Source organism: Corvus brachyrhynchos, unplaced genomic scaffold (assembly GCF_000691975.1).
Source record: "Corvus brachyrhynchos isolate BGI_N302 unplaced genomic scaffold, ASM69197v1 scaffold514, whole genome shotgun sequence".
Taxonomy (NCBI): domain Eukaryota; kingdom Metazoa; phylum Chordata; class Aves; order Passeriformes; family Corvidae; genus Corvus; species Corvus brachyrhynchos.
The window spans coordinates 56,995-78,562 of record NW_008238319.1 but is presented as its reverse complement, the minus strand read 5'-3'; the positions used below and the strand labels follow the sequence as shown (position 1 = coordinate 78,562).

At 41.5% G+C, this 21,568-nt stretch overlaps 1 protein-coding gene and 1 long non-coding RNA gene across 2 annotated transcripts in view; both read left to right on the top strand.

Annotated features, from left to right (window-relative positions):
• The first annotated feature begins 227 nt into the window (after nucleotides 1-227).
• The window catches only part of ALDH18A1 (aldehyde dehydrogenase 18 family member A1), a 47,476-nt gene continuing 26,135 nt past the window's right edge, over nucleotides 228-21,568 (top strand). Inside the window, exons 1-13 of the mRNA XM_008633321.2 lie at nucleotides 228-367; nucleotides 474-595; nucleotides 3,299-3,429; nucleotides 4,353-4,461; nucleotides 4,536-4,654; nucleotides 5,744-5,779; nucleotides 6,125-6,199; nucleotides 6,294-6,428; nucleotides 7,704-7,799; nucleotides 7,994-8,091; nucleotides 8,674-8,839; nucleotides 9,547-9,684; nucleotides 12,987-13,118. Coding sequence (XP_008631543.2) covers nucleotides 330-367; nucleotides 474-595; nucleotides 3,299-3,429; nucleotides 4,353-4,461; nucleotides 4,536-4,654; nucleotides 5,744-5,779; nucleotides 6,125-6,199; nucleotides 6,294-6,428; nucleotides 7,704-7,799; nucleotides 7,994-8,091; nucleotides 8,674-8,839; nucleotides 9,547-9,684; nucleotides 12,987-13,118 — 1,395 coding nt within the window. The 5' untranslated portion in view covers nucleotides 228-329. The remainder of the gene's footprint in view (nucleotides 368-473; nucleotides 596-3,298; nucleotides 3,430-4,352; nucleotides 4,462-4,535; nucleotides 4,655-5,743; nucleotides 5,780-6,124; nucleotides 6,200-6,293; nucleotides 6,429-7,703; nucleotides 7,800-7,993; nucleotides 8,092-8,673; nucleotides 8,840-9,546; nucleotides 9,685-12,986; nucleotides 13,119-21,568) is intronic.
• Nucleotides 15,754-18,235, top strand: LOC108446653. The gene is made up of 2 exons (XR_001861912.1): nucleotides 15,754-16,239; nucleotides 17,952-18,235. It is a non-coding gene; the product is annotated as an uncharacterized LOC108446653 (long non-coding RNA).

The window sequence follows — 21,568 nt, the reverse complement described above, 5'->3', positions numbered from 1 at the left end:
TTACTCCGTGATGAGGCAGCTGGCGGTGGGAGCTGGGAAGTCTGGGCTTAAGGAAAAGGAACTTCGGTGCGCAATGAGGAGACGGTCAAACAAGTGCAGACCACAAGATGCTGTCAGTGAGGAAGATGGTCTCAGCTATTAGAGAGTAAAATCTGTCTTTGCAGATTGCACTTGGGATGAGGACCGAGAGGAACTGTAGTATATGGACACTGATTTTGTTTTTAATCACTCTTTCTTCCAGGGAATGTCAGAGTGATTTCTTCTTATACTAATAGAGTGTCCACAAAGTTACTACAATGACAAGAGAGGCTTTCTGTAATTGACTATCAATGCAGATTGTACAACAGTTCACCCAAACTGATGAACAGTAATACTGTGTTGTGTTGTTGGCATTATGTAATGTAAAATACGAAATTAGGTAAGTATAGTCCATCTTACAGTTTGCCGTGCGGGGGCGGGGCTTGTCTTTACAGGTCTGCGAGTCAAGTGTGTGTGGAAAAGTCACTCATTTTCAGAAGTAACACCCCTTATCCTACAGACATCGTTTCTGATCCTGGTGTACGTGATCTGCTGTTCTGTGTGCGGCTGGATGACTGTAAGCAATCTTTCTTTTCACATATTTTGTTCATAGTTTGCCTCTGCTTAGGGGATATTTTTTTGAACTACACGTTACAATTGTTGCTAATTATTTTGGCTATTACAGTTCCAGAGAGACCATAACGAATCAGGGTCTGATCACCAAAGACAAAACAAAGAAAAAGGTTATTGCACTCTTACTAAGGGTAGGGTCTCTGGCTGAGCACAAATAAGTCTTTATCAATTGCTTATGCATCTGAGGTACCTTACATAGGTGGCTACACATAGAGCAGCAGATAAGGGTTGACATTTGAAGTATCCCACTACTATAATTTTCAGAAAGTGTTTTCTTATTGTGTCTTGGATTCTTTATTATATATGCTTATTTTGAGCCTTTCTTCTCTGCTGGTGATGATTTTTTCACTGGTAATCATGTATCCTTGTAGGATGTGCCATTAACATTCTTTTCTCTTTCTGCTTTCCACATTGTACTTCATTTGAGTGATTCAGTGTCCAGTTCCTGGCATTCAGTGCAATTGCTGTGGTGGTCTCACATTTGAACACTTAGCATTTTCTCTTTTGAGTTATGTGTCTACAAGTTGTGACCCACAGTTCCATCTGCTTCTGACCTAAGTCTTTGAGTATCTTAGGTTGGGAGGGGCTCAGGAGGTTAACAGGTACAACAGCTAGTCAAAACAAGGTTAGCTTTTTATTACCTTGTCCTGCTTTCAGCTCTTTACAGATGTTGCCTGAGTGTTTTGCATACGGGGAAGAACAAAGAAATTATGAGAGCCTCATAATATATAGTGTGATAGGTAGTAGTGCTAGAACTTTACCCATTCCAATTTTCAGTAGATCTCACAGTAAAGATGAATTTAGATGAGGGTTTAACCTCAGCTTAAAGTGCTGTCAGGCTCCTGGGTGTTTCAGCCTGTAACTTGGAATCTAAATTTTACCCTTTTGCCACACCATTCATAGTATCCTAAAAAGAGGATTAAAAAGATTCTGAATTTTAAATGTTATCCACAGAAAGGATGATCTGTGTCCAGATTGATGGCACCAGATTTTTTTAGCCATTTAATATTTGGGCCTAATGTGTATCTATCACCTGATAAGGCCCACTGAACAGTTCTAAACATTTGACTGCATGTATATGTTAGTTGCAGCACACCTGGGAACAGAATTCACTGTTCACATGGCCTTTTCTTTTTCTGTGCTTGTTGCTGGGAGAACACATGGGGAAGACTTTATTTGGGAATCTCCTGAAGGATCATAAAGTTTTCTGGTAGAGCAGCCTTCTCCCTAGTGGCCTTTCCCATGGAAATATAGGGACACATATCTTTTCATCAGCTGATTGTGGCAGCAGCTTTTCCAGGATGATGTGATGAGCTACCACTGCCAGAAACATAATCGAGCCCTAATGAATTATCATGGCCAGTGAAAGTGATGCACAGGTCAACTTCACCTCATTGAAACCATTGCTAGCAGCTTAAATTGTCTGAAATTTCATTTTGCCTTTTTCTGCAAGATTACATAGCCTTTAGTATCTAAACTTAAGCAGTTTGAATATCTTAAGTTTTGCTGCAGATTTCCTTCCAGTTTTCAGGTATATTTTGCATTATGTAATGCTGTTAGCCTGTGGTAGCAAGTATTCAGCTTTGGTAATGGAAGAGTATGTGAAGAACTGGATCCCAAATCGATTAAATGGCTATGAGTAGCACAGCTGCAAATGTTTTCTTTTTCAGTCTCCCTCAAGTGATTATTAAGCAAGCACCTATTTTTGTGAACCTTGTAGGAGGTTGATATTCCTTTGACTTTTATCTCCTTGAAAGATTTGACTACTTAATTAGTGGTGTATTTGGATATTAAAAAGCTTTTGTTTCTGCTAGCTGTGCTGTACCTCTGAGCATCTGCTTTGCCCTTGAACAGCAGAATTGCGTTGAGAGCTTAAGGTTCTTTTTATACTGTTCTTTTTTTTCCCCCCCAAACCTGCTGGGTTACGTAAATTCTTTTTTGGTTCTGTGTAATTGAGAATACTGCCTCTTGTTCCTGTTGTCAGTAGGATATGTAATCCTTGCATCTTCTAAGATGCTTTATTTGGATGTATTGAAAAGTTATTCATATTAGGATGAGTATATGTAGCATGCCTTTAATAATTTACCATTTTATAACAGTGCTTTGGCAGTAATAATTTAATACATTATAGCATCATAACCATATCATTGAATACCACCAGGTCAGGAAGGTATAAGTGATACTGTAGGATACCAACAGAAAGTCTGTTTTTTTAGGACGCCTGTTGTCTATTCATACTTATCGTGAGTATTACCAACCTTAATTATTTTGAATCCATTTAATGTTGCTTTAAGTGAACTAACAAATGGGCAGTGCTTTGTAATTAAAATGTCATGTGTGTCTAATTTGGGCATCTCACAGAAATTACAGCACATATTATGATAGCTGTTAAGGAGTCTTCATGCTTTTTGGAAACTCACTTTGTGTATTAGTATCTGTTTCCCATGACCCATACAAATTAGTACTCATGATATCATCCCGTTTGTAGATCATACTAGCCTATTAGAAGTGTTACTATGGATTAATTATTATAAGGCACCAGCTAGCGAAGTTATTCCTTTTAAAAATATTGGCACAGTATTTCCTGTTATCTTTTCTAGTAACTTAATATTGGTGGATTTCTTTTTTTTCTCTTTTCAAAATATAGCAAAGCTGAACTATTTTCAACAGCCACAGGATATCAAAGAATCTGATTTTGTGGAGTTCTTGGAGAAGTATGGCAGGCACTCTTTCTTAGCACCATCACAAGTCCAGCCATCGTTCTCTGCTTTTTACCGTGTGAGTTGAAAGAAAATAGTAATCAATTTGCATGTATACTCTTATTAAAGCTGTCTGTAATGATGTCTAATGAGAACAGATTGAAAGATTCTTATTTTGTACCTAGAAGCCATATTATCATAGGATCATAGCATATCCTGAGTTGTATGGGACCCACAAGGATCATCGAGTCCAGCTGCTGGCCTTGCACAGGACGCCCCAGCGATCCCACCCTATGCCTGAGAGTGTTGTCCAAATGCTCCTTGGGCTCTGTCAGCCTTGGAACTGTAACCATTCCTGAGGAGCCTGTTCAGTGCCCCACGGCCCTCTGGGGGAAGAACCTTTTCCTGATATCCAGCCTAAGCCTCCCCTGACACACTTCCAGCAATTTCCTTGGGTCCTGTCCTTTGTCACAGAGAGCAGAGATCAGTGTCTGCCCCTCGGGAGGAAGCTCCAGAGTGCAATGAGATCTCCCCTCAGTCTCCTCCAGACTGAACAAGCCAAGTGACTTCAGCCATTCCTTGCATGGCTTCCCCTGGAGACCTTTCACCATCTTTGTAACCCTGTTCTGGATGCTCTCCAGTAGCTTTATGGCTTATGTTGTGGCACCCAAAAGTGCCCTCAGGGCTCAAGGTGAGGCCATACGAGCATGCAGAGCAGAGTAGAGCAATCGTCTCCCTCTAGCAGCTGGTGATGCTGAGTCAGATGCACCCCAGGATACAGATGGCCCTCCTGGTTACCAGAGCACACTGTTGAACTGTTTATCTCTCAGTACTTTCCATTCCTTAGTGTATAAAAAGTTTCTGGTCAGTTTCCTTGTATTTAAGAGGTAGGACAACCTTTTAAATAAAACTGGGTGTATACAAAGAAGTACAGATTTGTCTCTTGCCCTCAGCCTTAGTATTCCACAGTAACTTTGTGATTTCTCCAAATTGTCTTTTCAGGCTGGTGATCCAATCCTAATCTACTTTGATTCATCATCTGTATTGAGCATGCTCAGACAGCCAGTAAAAATGGGAGCCAGTGGACTTTGTGTTGATGGAAATCCTGCTGGTTAGTAAAGGGGGAAGAATCTCTTAGGATGGTTTGCTTCTGTTTTATTTGTTGTCATGTCTTAACTCTCCCAGGCTTCTTGGACAGTAAAAGCACGAGCTGTACTCGGATTTTTGCCAACTTGAGCAAGAGCTGCATGACTGACCCTGCCCTAGATGCTGCTTCCTACTACCGCGACTTCACTGTGCTAAAGGTGCATTTCATATTTCTTGCTTTTGTTCAAAATCTTAGTGTTTGACTTTGCATTGCCTTCCACTGGGACTTCAGGTAACTGTAAAACTGAAGGTCATCTGGTGTGTCATCCCTGATCTCCCAGTTGTTGAGGCCCTCTTGCTGGGAAACCTGTTAAAAATGTCACGACTGGTGATAATCCTTCAATTCAAACTACGTTCCAATAAATTTCCATTATTAGCAAATTCTTAATGTATGTAACACATACTTCATTGATATTTCATAGTTCTAATGGTTTATCTAAAACTCTCTCACATTTTAAACAGGTTGTTTATCGAAGTATTCCTGTCTGTTCCATCAGCTTGATCAACCAAGCAGTACATGTTCTCTGTAAAGAATTAGGGTGTTTTTTTTTACATAAAGTATTATCTCTAAAATCATACTGAAGGCCCCTTATTAATATTAGCTCTATTTACATCCATATCAATTTCTCTACTATTTATCCTGACAATAATTTCAAAGTAACCAATATACTGTTCTGGGTTCATCCTACTGGTCTTACTGAATGCTTATATGAAAATGTCTTCTATCTGTAGAATTTTCCAAGAGGAAACAATGCTGTAAATATGAACACTTACTAAAGCTGATGACTCATTTTACCTTTATATTGGAAATCTAAATCTACATAACTGTAATAGAGAGTATTCTGTTGATCAGATTTAATTCATGTTTTCAGGGCTTTCTTTGTCACTGTTGCCACCAATCAGTTTTTCCTTAACTGGACGCTGAAGTACTTACTTGATTGCAGAAGATGGGGCTCAGGAGTGGATCAGAGATGTGATACTTAAAAGTACCTGCATTCTGCAGGGCATTAGCAGGGCCAAGTTTAAGTTTGTCTTTTGGTATTTTAAAATGCCTTTTGTGGACTGTGTCTGTGATCTATAGATTACAAAATGATGACAAGTTTTCACATCTGGAATAAACAAAGTAATTTTGTCACTGTAATATTCAGGCTCTTTTGTAATGATTTTATGGCTTTAGTCACTTGCAAACACAGCAATTTACTTAGCTTTTTATTGGTATTGTAAAGCGGTTCGTTTATTTTCCCCAGGTCCCAATTAATGACGCCATCATGCAGCCCATGAAGGTCAGTTTCTATTCCCAATGAAAAGAATTTCTGCTTCTGAAGGGAAAATTGGAATGTGCTGTGTCTGAGACAAGATTTTTCTTGACAAAAGTAGGACATTTTGGTAAAAAAAGGACACAAGTAAGGGCGTATTTTTAAATGAATGGGCATAGATAGGACTAAAGTCAGGCAGGTAGATTATTTTCTTGGAAAAAGATTTGGGATCTGGAGCAGTGTGATGTACCCCTAGATCACAGCTACAGCAGGGAGGTAAATCTGACTTGGATGGAAAAGCAGTGAAAAAGAGTAAAAAATGCACACTCCTTTTAAACAGTTACTAATTGTTAATATGCTTACTGTCTCCAGGTAAATGTCACTGCAGTCTCACCACCTGGAGCTCCCCACATGAAAGACAACACATGCACCAATGTTGTTTCTGAGGTATGTGAATCTTCTTTCCTTTTAGAGCAGCTTAACACAAGCTTAAAGTCATTGCCCTATTACCTTACTCTGTCTCCGCTTATTCTCTAAATTGGACTTTGAGGTGATCTATGAGATAGAATACAGTGGCACAAGTGGGATTCAGAGTGTTTCTGTCCGGTTCAAAGTGAGCAACATCTCTGGGAACTCCAGATCCTCTCTGCAGCAGCACTTCACCATGCACTTCTGGGTCAGTATCCCCACCCTCCCTGGAATTTTACCAAGTTTGTAGTCTGTAGTTTGTGACTCATTTTTGTGCAGATGAGACCTGAAAAGATTAGAGCAGTGTTACTGTGGTATAGTAGTAACAGAACGCTGGGGTGCAGATGGTGGTGGAAGATAGGAGGGGAGGCATTTCTGGTCTCAAGTAAACCATGCTAGTAGAAAAATCCAGGCTCAGCACAAGCATGCAGTCTTTCATTGCACAAATTTCAAGGAGCTGATTATTTTTATATGACTATCTTTGCTCTTGTTTTGGTTTGGTTTTAGGTGGTTTTTTTTTGTTTGGGGTTTTTTGGTGGGTTTTTTTGAGGGTGGGTTTTTTGGCTTGTTTGTGGTTTTTTTGGTTGGTTTGGTTTTGGGCTTTTTGGCCTTTTTTTGGTTGGTTTTTTGTTGGGTTTTGGTTTGGTTTTTTGTTTGTTTGGGGTTTTTTGTTTGTTTGGGGTTTTTTTTTGTTTGTTTTGGTTTGGTTTTTTGGTTTGTTTTGTTTTGGGGTTTTTTTATTTTTTGGGGTGTTTTTGGTTGTGTGTGTCTGTTGGGGTAGAAGGGAAGAGGATAAGTCAGCTGCATGGCCTTGTGAAGGAAAGGGTTGAAGCCAGGGCAGTATCTGACGTGTTTAGTGTTTGTGAACGAAGTTGCTAAATTTATTCCAGGTACTTGCTTAACTTTGCCTGCGCAGCAGGAAAGAAAGTTACTTTGGAAGGGGTAGAAATCTGGGAAATACTAATGTGTGTTAAGTTCACATAAATCATGTCCCATAGAGGCAATGTAAAATTGGATAAGTGGTGACCTCAGGGGTTGATAAATGTGCAGTGCAGCCTTGTTGAAGTTATGCCTAGAGGCTCTTGCCATACAACCATTTAGAAGTGGAATGGTCCACTAAGAATCAGGGTCAAGGCAGGGTTTGTTCTGCAGTTCTTCTGTGGAGTTGCCCAGACTGATCTGTTCACTTCCTCAGAGACAAATGTTGAGCAATAGCAATTCATTGTATTGAGAGCTTTCCTGGTATTATCCACATTTCAGGATACTGACATTTAGTTTTTTTACCTCCTGGACTGCAAATGAAATTGGCCAGGTAAGAAAGAAGCCTTGGAAACAAATAGTTTAAGTAGTGTATAATAATCAGTCATTCAAAAAACAGCTTACATTTATATTTTTGAGAATGTGAATTTGATCTTTGGAGATGAATGGATGTCATTGGTGGTAATATGTTCATCTTCTGTTTCTTCCCTTTGCATCTTTGTAGACCAGGACTCTTTCTCATACATTGCCTAGAAGTGGAAACCCTGGCTATATCAATGGAGCACCACTGTTGATTGCAAACAGTGGTGCCATGCAACATGTATCCTTTTTCTGCTATGCGTTTTTGTTTATCACTGGGATTTTTTGATTTCTGGTACTCCACTGTCTGGACTTCTATAGTCCCCTGATAGGGATAAGGAGGAATATGGGGTGAGTGGATTGTTAAATACAAGATGAGTGTTGTATGTTGTCTGTTTATACTTTCGTTTGGCTTCTTGATGTGCAGTCTGTCAGATGAGCATATTACGGAGTGAAAGTGATGGAAGTTGTTCAGGGTTCCTCAGACACATAGTACAGTTTGGAAGGAATATGAGAACAGCCTGCAAAATCAGGTAACAACACACTCTGCAGTCATCCTTCCTGACAGTCAGAAGCTGTGGACTCACTTAGCATGTTGTTCTGTAGTCACTCGTGTAGTGCTGTGGAGCTTAGGTCCTTCCCTGAGGTCACCGGTGGGTCTCTACAGATCTTTTGTATACTCCTAAGAGAACTTGAATATTGGAAAGATGGTGGACTGCTAGAATAATATGAACATTGTGAAGGTCTTCTGGGACATTTTGAGGCTGTAGTCTGGCAGTATGTCTTGGGCAAGAGTGGAGTTGAGGAGTGAATCTTAAAAAGTGGTTGTTTCGAGGATTTGGATCGTTCTTCTGACACGGCAAGTGTAAGACCACTGATATGGTAAGATGGCTAAAGAGCTGTCAGTTTTCCTTATCATACATTACCTTGCCATATTTTTCTCCTTTCTCATTGCAGAGAGGATTGAAATTGCATCTGTTTAATACTAATACTTGTTGATTGATTATAAGAGCAGAAGAAATACTTACTGCAAAGAAAGGATGTTGATAGTGGTTTGGGGGTTTTTTTTTGTCCTGGAAGTCACTTTGGAAAAGGTGTTATTTTCTCATTTCCAGCCTATCCCCAGTACTGGAAGACAATAACTGTAGTTACATGCAGCAGAAGTTATACAAGGCTTTTCAGGGGATGAACAGAACAGAAGACTTTGCTATAACTGGCAGTGCTCATTCAACCCAGGCAGAAGAGTGGATGACCATTCTGATTCAGAACTGCAGCGTGCAGGTAATATGAATGCAAAAAGACCATCTGTTAATATTTTTCCTTTCTTGCCTTTGTACTGCCTTGGGGAGGTGGGGGTATCTGGACTTCTTCTGTGTAATGATCCTATGACTCTCAGAGGTAAGCGGTCATTGTATCCTAATAATAGGGTAGCAAAAAAAAAACCCCAAAAAAGCCCCTAACAAACCCTGACAGATTTCCTATCTCTTGAATCCTGTTCCTGCTGTTTAAATGGGCAAAAAGAGTGTAATACCAAATCCAGTGTTAATTACATGGTTTTCTGACAGCCTTTTGGAACTGATAGTAGCTGTTTACTTCCTATTAATTATTATTATAATCCTTTTTTGCTTTTCCAGAATAGGGAATATTTTTATGGGGATATTTATATCCTATTTTATTACCTAATAAGGATAAAGTTTGTGAGCCAATTGTATTGTAATAATTGTTAATCTGTGGGGGGATGGCTAAGTGGAATGTGAAATCCAAGTGGTAAAGCTGAGACAAATTCCAGTTGGAAATGAGATGACAGTGAGATGGATGTAGCTCCAAAATGGGTGGTTGACCTGACCAGAAGTTACAGAGTTAGTGCTGAAGTGATCAATTCAGGTTCTGTGACCTATATTATCCAAAACATTAGACTTTGACAATAATGGTCCTTTATCACTTTTAAAATACTATATTGAGTTGATTGGGGTATATTTTATTTTCAGGCTGTGAATTGCACTTCCTGTTGTATGGTTCCTGTGACCCTGGAGATACAGATATTGTGGACTAAAATGGGCCTTCTGTCCAACCCACAAGCTCAAATACTGGGTGCACGGTACTTTTACCAGTGTCACCCCCTCAAGGTATGGAATTAAAAACCTTCCCTCACACACAGAGGTAATTAAATGGAGTTTACAGGTTATTTAAGAACCAAGGAATCAGATGATCTTGAAACTAAGTAAGTTGAGATTTACTGAGTTTTAGCAGTTGTCCGGCTGCAATGGCAGCCTTCCATAGAGGAAGGTTGTTTCGTGGTCTTTTCAGTACTGTCCTCACTCAGTTGCATAACAGGGAAAGATACCTTCTTTCCAACCCTAAACCACTTTCTGCCACTTAAGGACTCCGTCTTTAAACTTTCAGTTATGGTTGGTATAAAGTTGTAGTTACAAACATTCAGTGACTCCATGTTTATTTAGTTGTCTCTTAAAGCCTTGATATGGAATTCTAGTTGAGTAATGTTTCACAGACTACACGGAATGCTGATAATCTGTGCAAGAAGATATTTCTGTTCCTCTAGAACTTCTGAAATCACCAGTAGGTAGCTGAGGAAGTGACTAATGCTGATGGCAACATATTTAAAGAACTGGGGAGGAAGGCTGTAAGCCAGAAAGAGGGTATTCAAGGCCAGATTGGGCAAAGTTCTGAACAACCTGGTCTAGTTGAAGGCATCCTTGCTCATGGCAGAGGGCTTGAACTAGGTGACCTTTAAAGGCCCCTTCCAGCCCAGACCATTCTGTGATTCTGTGATGTCAGAAGGAATGTGTCAGCTAACACGTCCACAGAGGACGACTCAATGACTAGTCTTTCTCAAGAATGTGTCAGTGGATCTCATTGTGATTTTTTTTTTTTTTTTTTTTTTTTTTTGACATCACATAGTCTTTTGGGCAGTAGATACATTTCAAGGTTTACGCTTCTCTGTAAGGGCTTTAGGGGGAGCAGCTGACACCCACGTGGGCATTTTCATGGCTGTGAGGTATGACATGGAAAGTATCTGTCTGATCTGTTAAGACTCTTTGAACTTCAGACTCAGTCTAAATGAGATTTTACACGCTTGTTTGAATGGGTCTCTTGGTACCCCTTTGTTCTCCCTTCTTGCAAAATACATGAAGAGAAGAGGATAGGAAAATGTTAACCGTGTGAAACTCATATTGCCCTGAGGCAAACTGACACCCCTACCCCATGAAAATATTTTTTAAATCACCTGTTACATGGCTTCATTAACAAAATTTCTGTCTGAGGAAGAAGACTTGCATTCCTAGTAAAAGTGCAGGGTGTGAATCCCTCAGTAAGAATTAGCTAATCAAGAGGAATGAGATTCAGATTTGATTCGCTTGAGCAACTGATGCTCGTTATTTTAGAGCTTTAAGGTATATTGCAAAGCAAATTATAAGAAAGCAAGTTTCTGGCAGCAAAAAAACCCCATGCCATTAAAATCAGTACTGACTTCATCAGTGACAATCCACAAATTAGGATTGTTAGTAAAGACATTTTAGCAAAGGACCAACTTGCAGTTATAAATTGCAGCTATGTGTAAGCATACAAGACTGCACGTTACTTTCAAATTACATCACTTCCCAGCTTTAGCCTACAGATTCTCTGAGAACTATCCTCTAGTTCCTTTAATTATTCTTTAGGGAAACCTTTTTTTATTTAGACCACACTGTATCACTGGAAAGTTGCCTAAGTAACTGACCAGAAAACAGAGAACCCAAGGAAGACATCCCGATTTCCACATCCATCCACAATATCTAGTCATAGTTGTACTTGAACTTCCTGAAAATACAGGACATTTTTAAATGATGTAGAGCTCTACAAGAGCATGCTGGAAGTTGCTGGTGGTTGCCTTCTCCCAGCTGTTCTGGAGGGGTTGTGTATGGGGTTTTTTTTCCCCTGCTCTAATCTCTCTGATTTTAAGGCAGTTTTTGAAGGTCCAGACACTAAATCAATAATCTTGAGGCTTCTTGTTGACTAAAGTGATTTGGCCTATCATGTGTTTACTCATTGGTAGGAGAACTTCTGTCCATCAGAAGTGATGGGGAAATTCTACTTGTAACTGCTCAGCAGTGGTAAGTTGTGACCGAGGACTGATCTGGCATGGAGGGCAAGAAGGGGTTAAACTCGCTAGAAGCAGGAATGCCAGGACACCTTGCAGTCCAGTGAAGTTTCCAAGTGATGAGAGAAGAAGCAGCCTCAGCATTGTCTTGCAGTCATTCTGGAATGGGAACTGCTCAGGGGCCACCTTTGAGCAGCGGAGCAGGCCTGGGGCTGGCTGAAGTGCCCCATGGTGATGCTCTCAGGAATGATGCTGCTGGTGCAAAGGTGCAAAAGGAACCTGCTCATTATGCTTTTTTGCAGACTCCATGTAGAACCACGTGCTGCAGTAGGACTGTACCCAATGCATTGTTCATTTTATTTTTCTGTTTTATTTAAGCACAGGAGTATTTTTTTAATTCGCCTTGAGGAAGACCACAAAAATTCCCCAATAGGAGTCTCAGAATTTTTGTCTTAAGAGTCATGAACTCTATCTTGCAACTTTTTTGAATGCTTCCTACAGAACTTCACTCTAAAGGCAATCTTTGAAATTCTTCTCAGGGAAGTGAATGAGGTCATAATTTCACAGGTTGGCTTAAACCAGTGCAAGCACAGAAGGTATGCTGCCAGTGAATTCTCTCTCAATGTTAGCATGCAGAGCTGGCAAGTGGGGCAGGGCGTGAGGTTGATCATTTGGCAGCGGCATGGTCTTACATCAGCCCAAGGTAGCCATGAAACTCCATGCAGCTCAAAGATGGAGTGTATTAGTTTTCTTGCAGAATTCTGTTAAAACAGAAAGAACTGAGGCTTTAAAAGTTTACTCCCCTGTTTGATCTTCACTGATCTGTCTCCTTCCTGAAACAACATCCTAAAATGTGAGCAATAAATTTATTATGGTATTGGGTCCCTGCTTTAATTTATTGATGTTTTATTGATAGGATTGCATCTTGTGGCAGTTCTTTCTGGTAGCAAGCACTTGTCCAAAGAGCCAGGCGATCTTTTATAAAAAATAAAGCTAGCTTTGCATCTGTTCTTATTACTAACTAGCTGGTATGTCTTTCCTCTGAGTAGAAGGCTTATTATAGCAGAGCTTGAGTCACTGCTGCCATTTTGGAGATCTGTAGCATACGATGCACAGTAGCTACTGATCTTTACTATACCCTCAACTTACCTGCTAAGTATCAATTTTGGGAAAGAGGGGCTACTCCTCTGAAAACTTAGGTCACTTAACTCCTGCTGTCCCAAAGACATCATGCTTGCCAGTCATCTACAGTGAGTCCCCACTAGAAGATTGTGGAGGGGTATGCCTTTTGTTTGAAGATCGCTACACTTTCTGCTTCCCTTCTTGTTGCAGTTTCTAAACTTGAGCACGGTACCTGTGACAACTGTCGTTACCTTCACTGACATGACGGATTGGCCGGAACCTCCACGAGGCCAGCCCCAAATGCACTGGAAACTCCCATTTGACATCTTTTTCCCATTCAAGGTAGCACTGAATGTAGAAAGAAGTTACAGAGGTGATCTGGCTGGGTATTTTTTGTTGATTCTAATAATGTCTAGTATTTTCTGCTTTTGAAAATAGATAGAGCCTGTGCTTAAAGTTTGGTGAGTGAATTGATATATTCAGGATACGATCCAGATGATGGGCTTTTGTCTTCAGGTTTTTATACTGTGTCTGTGATATCTATGTACCTTCTGTTCTGGGATTAAGCCATGCAGACAACTTCTCCTCTCATGTCCCTCTTCTCTGTATATACCATCTGTGAATGTCACTGCAGTGACACACTTGAGAAATCCAAAGACATTGCATTAATGAGGGACAAGGAGGAAGATGTTAAAATGATTAGTCCATGTTCTCAGAAACCAAGAATGCTCTCTAAACGAAGGAGTATGGAGAGAGAAGCTGAGTTCAATCAAAGCATTTTGGAGCTGCTTTCAGTTAGCTCCCTGTTGGGGAAGCACCTGATTTTTCTATATGGAACTAACCAAACATATAAAATACAGGAGCCCACCTGGTCGGCCTGAATTCTAATTTTATGACATGTGTAGACATGTGTGCCAGTCACTCCTAACCTGTCCTTGTTAGATGATGACAACCACGCCTCTGTGACACTTCTTGAAATTTGCTTTTCTGTGTCTTTTCAAATACAGATATTCAATTGAAATTCTCATGATTTAATCACTGTTTACATTAGCAAGAGCATTTCACAAAGCAAAGTAATTGTAAATGCCATATACTCTGAAATACAGTTGAATTTTAATGGTTTGTCAAAACATCTTCCTTCCTGATCTTTTTTTCCCCCCCTCCTGGAAGAAATGGGCCCAAATATAGTTTTTTCTAGACAAGAAACATTCTCTTGTGGCTCCGGATAGGAACTGAACTGAAAATTATAACCACTAAAATTCTAGTGGCACATCAGAGAGAGTTGTGAATAGTTCTAAAGCTAAAAAATTGATTATTTTAGGAAAATTTGTAGATGTATTATGAGACTGAAGCTTGCTGCAATACCTTACCTCTGGCTCAGTCTCTGGGACCAGGATATAAGTTTATTGTTTTTGAAGTTAAAGGTGGTGTTCTGATTATCTAGCCTGCCCCATACCATCACACAGGAAATCTGCTCAATTGTTCCAGGAAGCTGTTGAAAGTATATTTTTTTTTAGCAAAAGATTTATTATTATTTATCTTAAATTCTTCAGATGATGGAAAAATCTGCCCCATCTGATGCCAAGTACTCCAATGGAATCAATAAGGGTCAAAAATATTTAATAAAATGTATTTGTTGCTTTTGTACCTATACTGCACATAGCAACTCTATTGCTCCTCCTCATTACAAACTTAAAAAAGAGTGCAAAAATAAACTGAAAAACTTGTAGTTAGTCGGGTTATCAAAGGAGATAATACGAATAAAACAAAACTACAACCCATCTAAAAGCTTCTGGGTTAATGTTGCATATTTATCTTTGTGATTGTTTGCATGGTTTATTAGCTGGGAACAAATTCCATGCAAGTGTCTGCTGCTTCCATTGATTCCTATTCTGGGGCAGCCCAACCAAGCTGGTGTGAACATTGAGAACTGTGTGCATTCCAGTATTACACAGGGCTGTACTGTTACACAGTACAGCAATGACCTTTGATTTTTAGATAGATGTGGCTTCTCCGATGTGCCTGTACTACCTTTGAAAAGCTTTTATCAGAACACATTTGTAGTCCCATGTCCTCTCATGTCCATAATTTGTGGAATCCAGGAAATTAATTTAGAGGTGACAGTAACTGAATTACAAAGGGTTAGCTGGAGAAACTTCCCAAATGTCACACGTCAATGCCAAATGTATTGGGATAGGGCTTGAATGAAAAGGATCTGGCATCCTTATTTTCTACATTATTGAGGTAATCCACTTAGGTATGACCACAGAGATACTGTTTACTCTATGGGCTGCAAATACATGAAGTGCTGGAACAGTGCATCACCTTATGTTGTAATTATCTGCCATACCCCCAACATACCCTATTTTCTAGCTCATGTTCGGCTCCTTTCACATTTTGTTACAGCAAGAAATAAAGCTGGAAAGAGCCTTGTCCATAACCTTGTCCAGCCTAAATTAAGGCATGTTCAAATTCTAGCCGTGCAACAGCAATGCTTGTGGCTTTAGGCTCTGTGGTTTCCTGTAACAGTGCAATTTTGGGTCTACTTTGTCATGTTGTGTTCCCCCGCCCCGATCTGAAATAGCCTGTGTTGCAATTCGGTATCAGGCAACTTTATGACAGTGTCACGCACAAGGCAGACTCGTATGTCAGATGTACAGGATGGAGTATTTGTACTCCTTGACAAAAGGGCTGAGACAACACTCTTATTTCTCTGCTGCCAGCATTCTAGCTAGAGCCGTCTTTCCAACATTTCCCTTTTTTGAGGCAGTAGGTCTATTTTTGCACTGTCCGAGTGAAGATGATCTTTACTAGATCATTTTTAAAGTCCGTTCCAAACCTAACCCTCGAATTTTAGATTTCAAAGCAACAGCAATTGTAGAAGCCACGGGCGGGGTGGGGCCGGAAGCGACGTGACGCGGCGGTGACTGCGGCAGCGGGGAGCCGGGCTGCGCCGTGCAGAGCCAGGCGGGTGAGTGGGGACATGCCGAGCCGAGCCAGGCAGGGCAGAGCTCATCCGAGCTGGCTAGAGCAGCCTCGGCCGTGCCGGGAGCGGAGAAGTGGGCTGGGCTGCGGGCGCAGGGTTGCGGCTCGGCCCGGCCTGGCCGGGCGGAGGTGGCAGAGGGAGCGCCGGGGTTGCTTCGCCAAGGGGCGGTCCCGTGCTGGGTTGTGCCCGCCTTCCGCCGGTGCTGGCCGTTCCCCTCCCGCGTGGAGAACGGGCAGCGGCTGCGGTGTCGCTCGTGACAGAAGGTTGAGGGCTCTGGAGGGAAAGGACAAATGAGTTCAGCCTTAGAACTGCCGGGGGGGCACCCGCTCACCCCCGGTCCCTCGGACCCCGCAGACTTTCCAGAGCCGTACATATTCGGGGTCACTTTTTCTCGGCGGTCTCAGAACGTTACTGCCGCGGGGGTTAACGGCAGTGTGAAATCGCAGTTTTGATCCCTTGCGAGCACCAGACGAACTGGTAAGAGCTGCACGGGCCTCATGCATCCGGAGATGTTGAGAGCAGAGCTGTTGCTCCTCTTGAGGTTTCTTTTTACTTGCTGGTCTCTCGTGCCTACTTACAAGATTTCTCCATGCTCAAAGAAAATATTTAAACCCTCCTGACACTTCCGTGACAGCTAACAGTCACTCCCTAGGTTTTGACCCGACTTTGTGATAAGCCCGTGTTCTTCACATACTGTTTCTTCACAGTAGACAGAACAGGATCAGATTAGAGGTTTTTTTAAGTAACCTGATAGCCTTCTGAAAAGAGTAATCAAACTCTAGGTAATGGAGACTTAAGAAACAAAGCTTACATGGTTTACCAAAATTATTTGACAACTGTCTCTATACTTACGAAGTCAAGAAGAGTTTTGGTTTTTTAAATGAAAAATAACTCAAATATTTCTATATACTTATAAAAATTTTCCACATGCTTATACCTGTGCTGACTCTGTACCCTAAAATTGATGGATAATTGGAGTATTTACCTTCTTCCCAGATTTGCTCTTGAAGACACTGAGAAGAAATTTACAAAGGGTTAAAATAAAGTTTTCTTCTTTCCTGTTCTATAGTCAAGTATTTATGTTTAGTCATTTCAGAAACTGTATTACCTTTTCCATATTTGTGTCATTGAATATTTTTTGTTGTGTAAACTGCTTTGCTGATTTATTTTTTTTTTGCTGTATTTCCTTGGTCTTCTAAGCTACTGTTTTGCCAGGGTTGTTATAAAAAATGTGTTTTTAATAGCAAAGTAAGCATCTCTCAGGCTTAGCTTCAGTAATTCTTCAGCTGTTCATATTGCATATTGTGTTACTAGGAATATAAAAGCAATGGTATTTTTACGTTTTTCTGCAGCATCCAGGGAAGAAAACATCTGAGAGTCACTGTGCATGATACTCTGAAAAGTCAGTTCAAGATGTAGTGAAAAAAAAAAAGCAAATAGAATGGTAGAAATTATCACTTAAGGAATGGAATGCAGAATAGAAGACCATATTATACCAATACATTAATCCTTTATTTATCGAAATTTGAGTACTCTATGCAGTTCTGGAGTCTCCTTTGGCTAGCATGCACCACTGTGTTTGGGCTAATCAGGGAGGTGGAGGAAGAGCAATGGAGATCATTGTATACATATGTATATGAAATAGCCTTGATATAAGGAAAGTAAGAGCATCCTATGCTGATGTATTAGTGGCAGTATAGTCTAAGGAATTGCTGTGCTTCTCTCTTGCTGGTGCTAATATTCACTTCTATAGATGGGTGAGTCAGTTAGTCTTTGACCAGAATATTAGCATGAACAACCTGTCTTGCTTGGGGACAGGAATTGCAGCTTTGAGCAGAAGGGGTGCTGCACCTCTGGTGCTAGAATTGTTCAGGGACAACTTGAGCATGACAGCAGATGGGGGAATGAGGTGGTAGGTGCACTGCAAGCCTGTAAAATCATCAGTGGTATGAAGGTGAATAACCCCAGTCTTCACAAAGCTGGAAACTAGGGGAGTATTCAACTAGTTTTGATTGCTTTCTTGTCCTACCGATGTAGTTTATCTGGGCATCTGACAGACTGCTGCTCTACCTACGAGTTTTATTTTGTTTTCCTGAGTGATGTTTGGCAATTGTACAACCTTCATTTGATGGGTGTAGGAAAACTGGAACAGAACTGGGATGCTAGTTGTATCATCTTTCTCTTAACAGGTTGTGGAACCTGATGTTTTGCTGCTCAGTGCTCAAAACAGGTGGTAGAAGAAAGTAGCAAGATTTGATTGAGGCAAGAGTAAAGAGATGTTAGGAGGAAGGAAAAGCTTGAAATATGCTAATTAATCCTATCTTGAGGTTTGTTAATGAGGACTTGTGCATGATTAAATTAACCTGTCCTTATGTTCCTCACTTAGAAAGCTTTATTAAAGCAGCTACGCTGTGTGAATTTTTCTTCCTTTTTTTGTCTTTTTTATCTGGGGAATAAAGTATTTGCACAGAGATGTACTTGTGTTTCTTGCAATTACGTCTGGGATGCAGGTAAGTGGACTGTAGCATGTGTGCCTACACATATGGTTATTAACATCAGGATAGTTCCGTGCTTTTTCTTGAAGATGGAACTCTCTTTAGGATTACTGAAGGTTCACTACCTTTAACTGTCTGAAACCACAGTTTTACATTGCTCACTTCTTACTATGCCTGCAAAGTACACTGAGGTAAGTAACTGCTGACCATGTAGTAAATCTAGCATTCCCTGCCACTAACAAGAATCCTTCCATAAAAACTACTGTTTTCATGTGGCAAATGAAATACTGATTTATTTTGTACGCCTTTTCTCTTACTCAAAACCAGAGGTCAGATTAGTATCTGAAAAAGAAAAGCAGCTCCTCAGTATGTGAAATGGTTATGGGGAACCTGTTGCTTTTTATTTGGAAGCACAGTTCAGAGAAGTTGCGCATGCTAAAAATTGGCCAGGTAAGCTTAAAATGAGAGCATTTCCATTTCTTGTTAGCTATTCGAAATGAATCACAGAATATTCTGTGTTGAAAGGGACCCACAAGGATCATCAAAGCCCACCTCCTGAAAGGCTTGACTTAATATAAAAAAGGCTTGTCTTAATAAGAAAAAAAAATCAACTGCTGTGATACACCTTTAATCACTGCTGTGGTTTTTTTTATGAGTGAGTGACCAACATTCTGGTGTTGTCATTGTTTTTTTTCTGCAATTGCTAATAATTGGGAGTGGGGAGGAGGGGGAGAGCAGGGCTTACGTGCACTGTGATGATTAAACCAAATTCCACTTCTGGCAAAGTAAAGATCTCCAAATAGTCTTCTAACAAAGTGATGACCTTATTTTTGGGGTATGGTTTTTTTGTTTGTTTGGGGGTTTTTTGGGGGGAGAAGGATGGGGAGCATCTTGTAGTTTTGGTATTTTTTCTTCTTTTTAGGGGGAGAGTTGTCTAATTTCCCTTGTTTGGAGAAAGTGATATGTTAATGTCAGATAATTATGAGTTGGATTTTCTGTTAATTCTTGAGACACTGAAGTTTTTCCAAATGTCTTGAACTCCACTTCCCACCACTTGAATATTCTTCTTCCTTTGTGAAGTTTTCTCCACGATTTTGAGACCTTCATTTAAGATTGTTTCCTGATCCTATAAGGTGATGTTGTTAACAATTTATAAAAACAAAACTAAAAAATAAACAGCCCCCTAAACAAATAAATAAAAATAGCCCACAGAACAACTCCCTTGCAACAGTATGGGAATTGATACTGTTGGAATTTGTTTGAATTCTAATAGGAATATAATAGTGGTAATATTACGTAGGTAGGGACAGAAAACAGTATAACTAGTGTCTGAGTTAAACTGGGGGATTACTGTGGATTTTGTGATGTCTTTAAAGATGAAAAACTGTAGAATTGTGGTTTCTACCAATTGCAATGATGAGTGCTTGCCAATGCCACTGAGCTGGGCAGAAGTGTTTATCTGCTGTTGTGCAGGAAGGCTCTGCAGAAGGATCTGGACAGGCTGGATTGATGGGCCAAGGCCAGTGGTATGAGGGTCAACAAGGTGAAGTGCTGGGTCCTGCCCATGAGTGACAGCAGCCCCATGGAGTGCTCCAGACTGGGGGAGGAATGACAGGAAGGTGCCTGGCAGGAAAGGACCAGGGGGGTGCTGGTCGATAGTGGCTGAACTATGAGCCCAGGTGGTGAAGAACACCAATGGCACCTGGCTTGTATCAGCCATGGTGTGGCCACATGCCCAGGGTAGTGACCATTCCACTTTACTGGGCACTGGTGAGGCTGCAGCTTGAATCCTGAAGTCAGTTTGGGGCCTTTCACTGTAAGAAGTACATTGAGGGACTAGAGTGTGTCCAGAGAAGGGAATGGGGCTGGGGAAGGGTCTGGAGCACAAGTCTCATGAGGAGCAGCTGAGGTAGCTTCAGCCTGAAGAAAAGGGGGCTTGGAGGGGACCTTATTGCTCTCTACAACTCCCTGACAGGAGGATGCAGCCAGGTGGGAGTCTGGCTCTGTTCCCCAGGAAGCAGTGACGGGATGAGAGGAAATGGCCTCAACAAGTGCCAAGGGAGGTTTAGGTTGGATATTAGGAAAAATGTCTTCACAGAAAGGGTGGTCAGGCATTGGAAAAGGCACAGACTGCTCACAGCAGTGGTAGAGTCACCATCTCTGGAGGGATCTAAAATACCCGGCAGAGCCCATGGCAGCTGGCAGTGCTCTTCCTGGCTGCGTAGATGTGACACTTAGGGGTGGATTAGGGCCACCATGGTTGCAGATTGGCCGCGTGCAGGATTGGTGGAGTTGATGGTGTTAGGCTCATGGTTGGACTCAATGATCTTAAAGGCGTTTTCCAACCTAAATGTGTGCAGTTCACACTTACTGTGTGCCGTTCTGGCACGATAACATAAGGAAGGTACTGAGCTATTGGAGAGCATCCAAAAGAAGGCTACAAAGATGGTGAAGGGTCTCAAGGGAAGCCATACGAAGAGCTGCTGAGGGCACTTGGCTTGTTCAGTCTGGAGGAGACTGAGGGAAGACCTCGTCGCACTCTGCAGCTTCCTCCTGAGGGGCAGCGGAGGGGCAGGCAATGATCTCTGCTCTCTCTGACCAGTGACAGGACCTGAGGAAAATGCTGGAGCTGTGTCAAGGGAGGTTTAGGCTGGATACCAGGAAAAGGTTTTTCGTCTAGAGGTTGGTTGGCCACTGGAACAGGCTCCCCAGGGCAGTGGTTATGGCCCCAAGGCTGACAGAGCTTAAGGTACTTTTGGACAAGTGGTGTGATGGTTGGGGCTGTCCTACGCAGGGCCAGGAGCTGGATTTGATGATCCCTGTGGGTCTTCTACAGCCCAGGATATTCTATAGTTCTAAATTATCCTGATTCTGTTAATTTAGAAGTGAATTCAAATGGGATGTGGGAGGTAAGCAGAGAGCAAAGCCAGCACTCTTGCACTTGTGAAGATGTTTGGGCTGCAGTGGAGAAAAGAAAGGATGTAAACGGCCTGAGAAACTAAAGTCACTCCAAGAAGATTGGCTGACTGGATTTCATCTGCTATCTGCACCAGACTGCAAACATGTGAGAGCGAGGAGAATCCAGGTTAAGGGAGGCCGCTGTGGGAGATGGCTCAGCAGCCTGTTCTCTGGGTAGGGCTGTCTGGACTAGTCTGGAGCTAGACAGAAAACAGTTGTTAAGGCTGTAACTTGCAAAGGCCAGGATTTTGTGCTGCAACGTGGACTGGAATTACATCATCTGCCGGGACAGCCGGGGGCGGGGAAGGAGCGCGTGCGAGGGTGGCGAGGCGGGCGCCGGGGGCGGGCGGGGG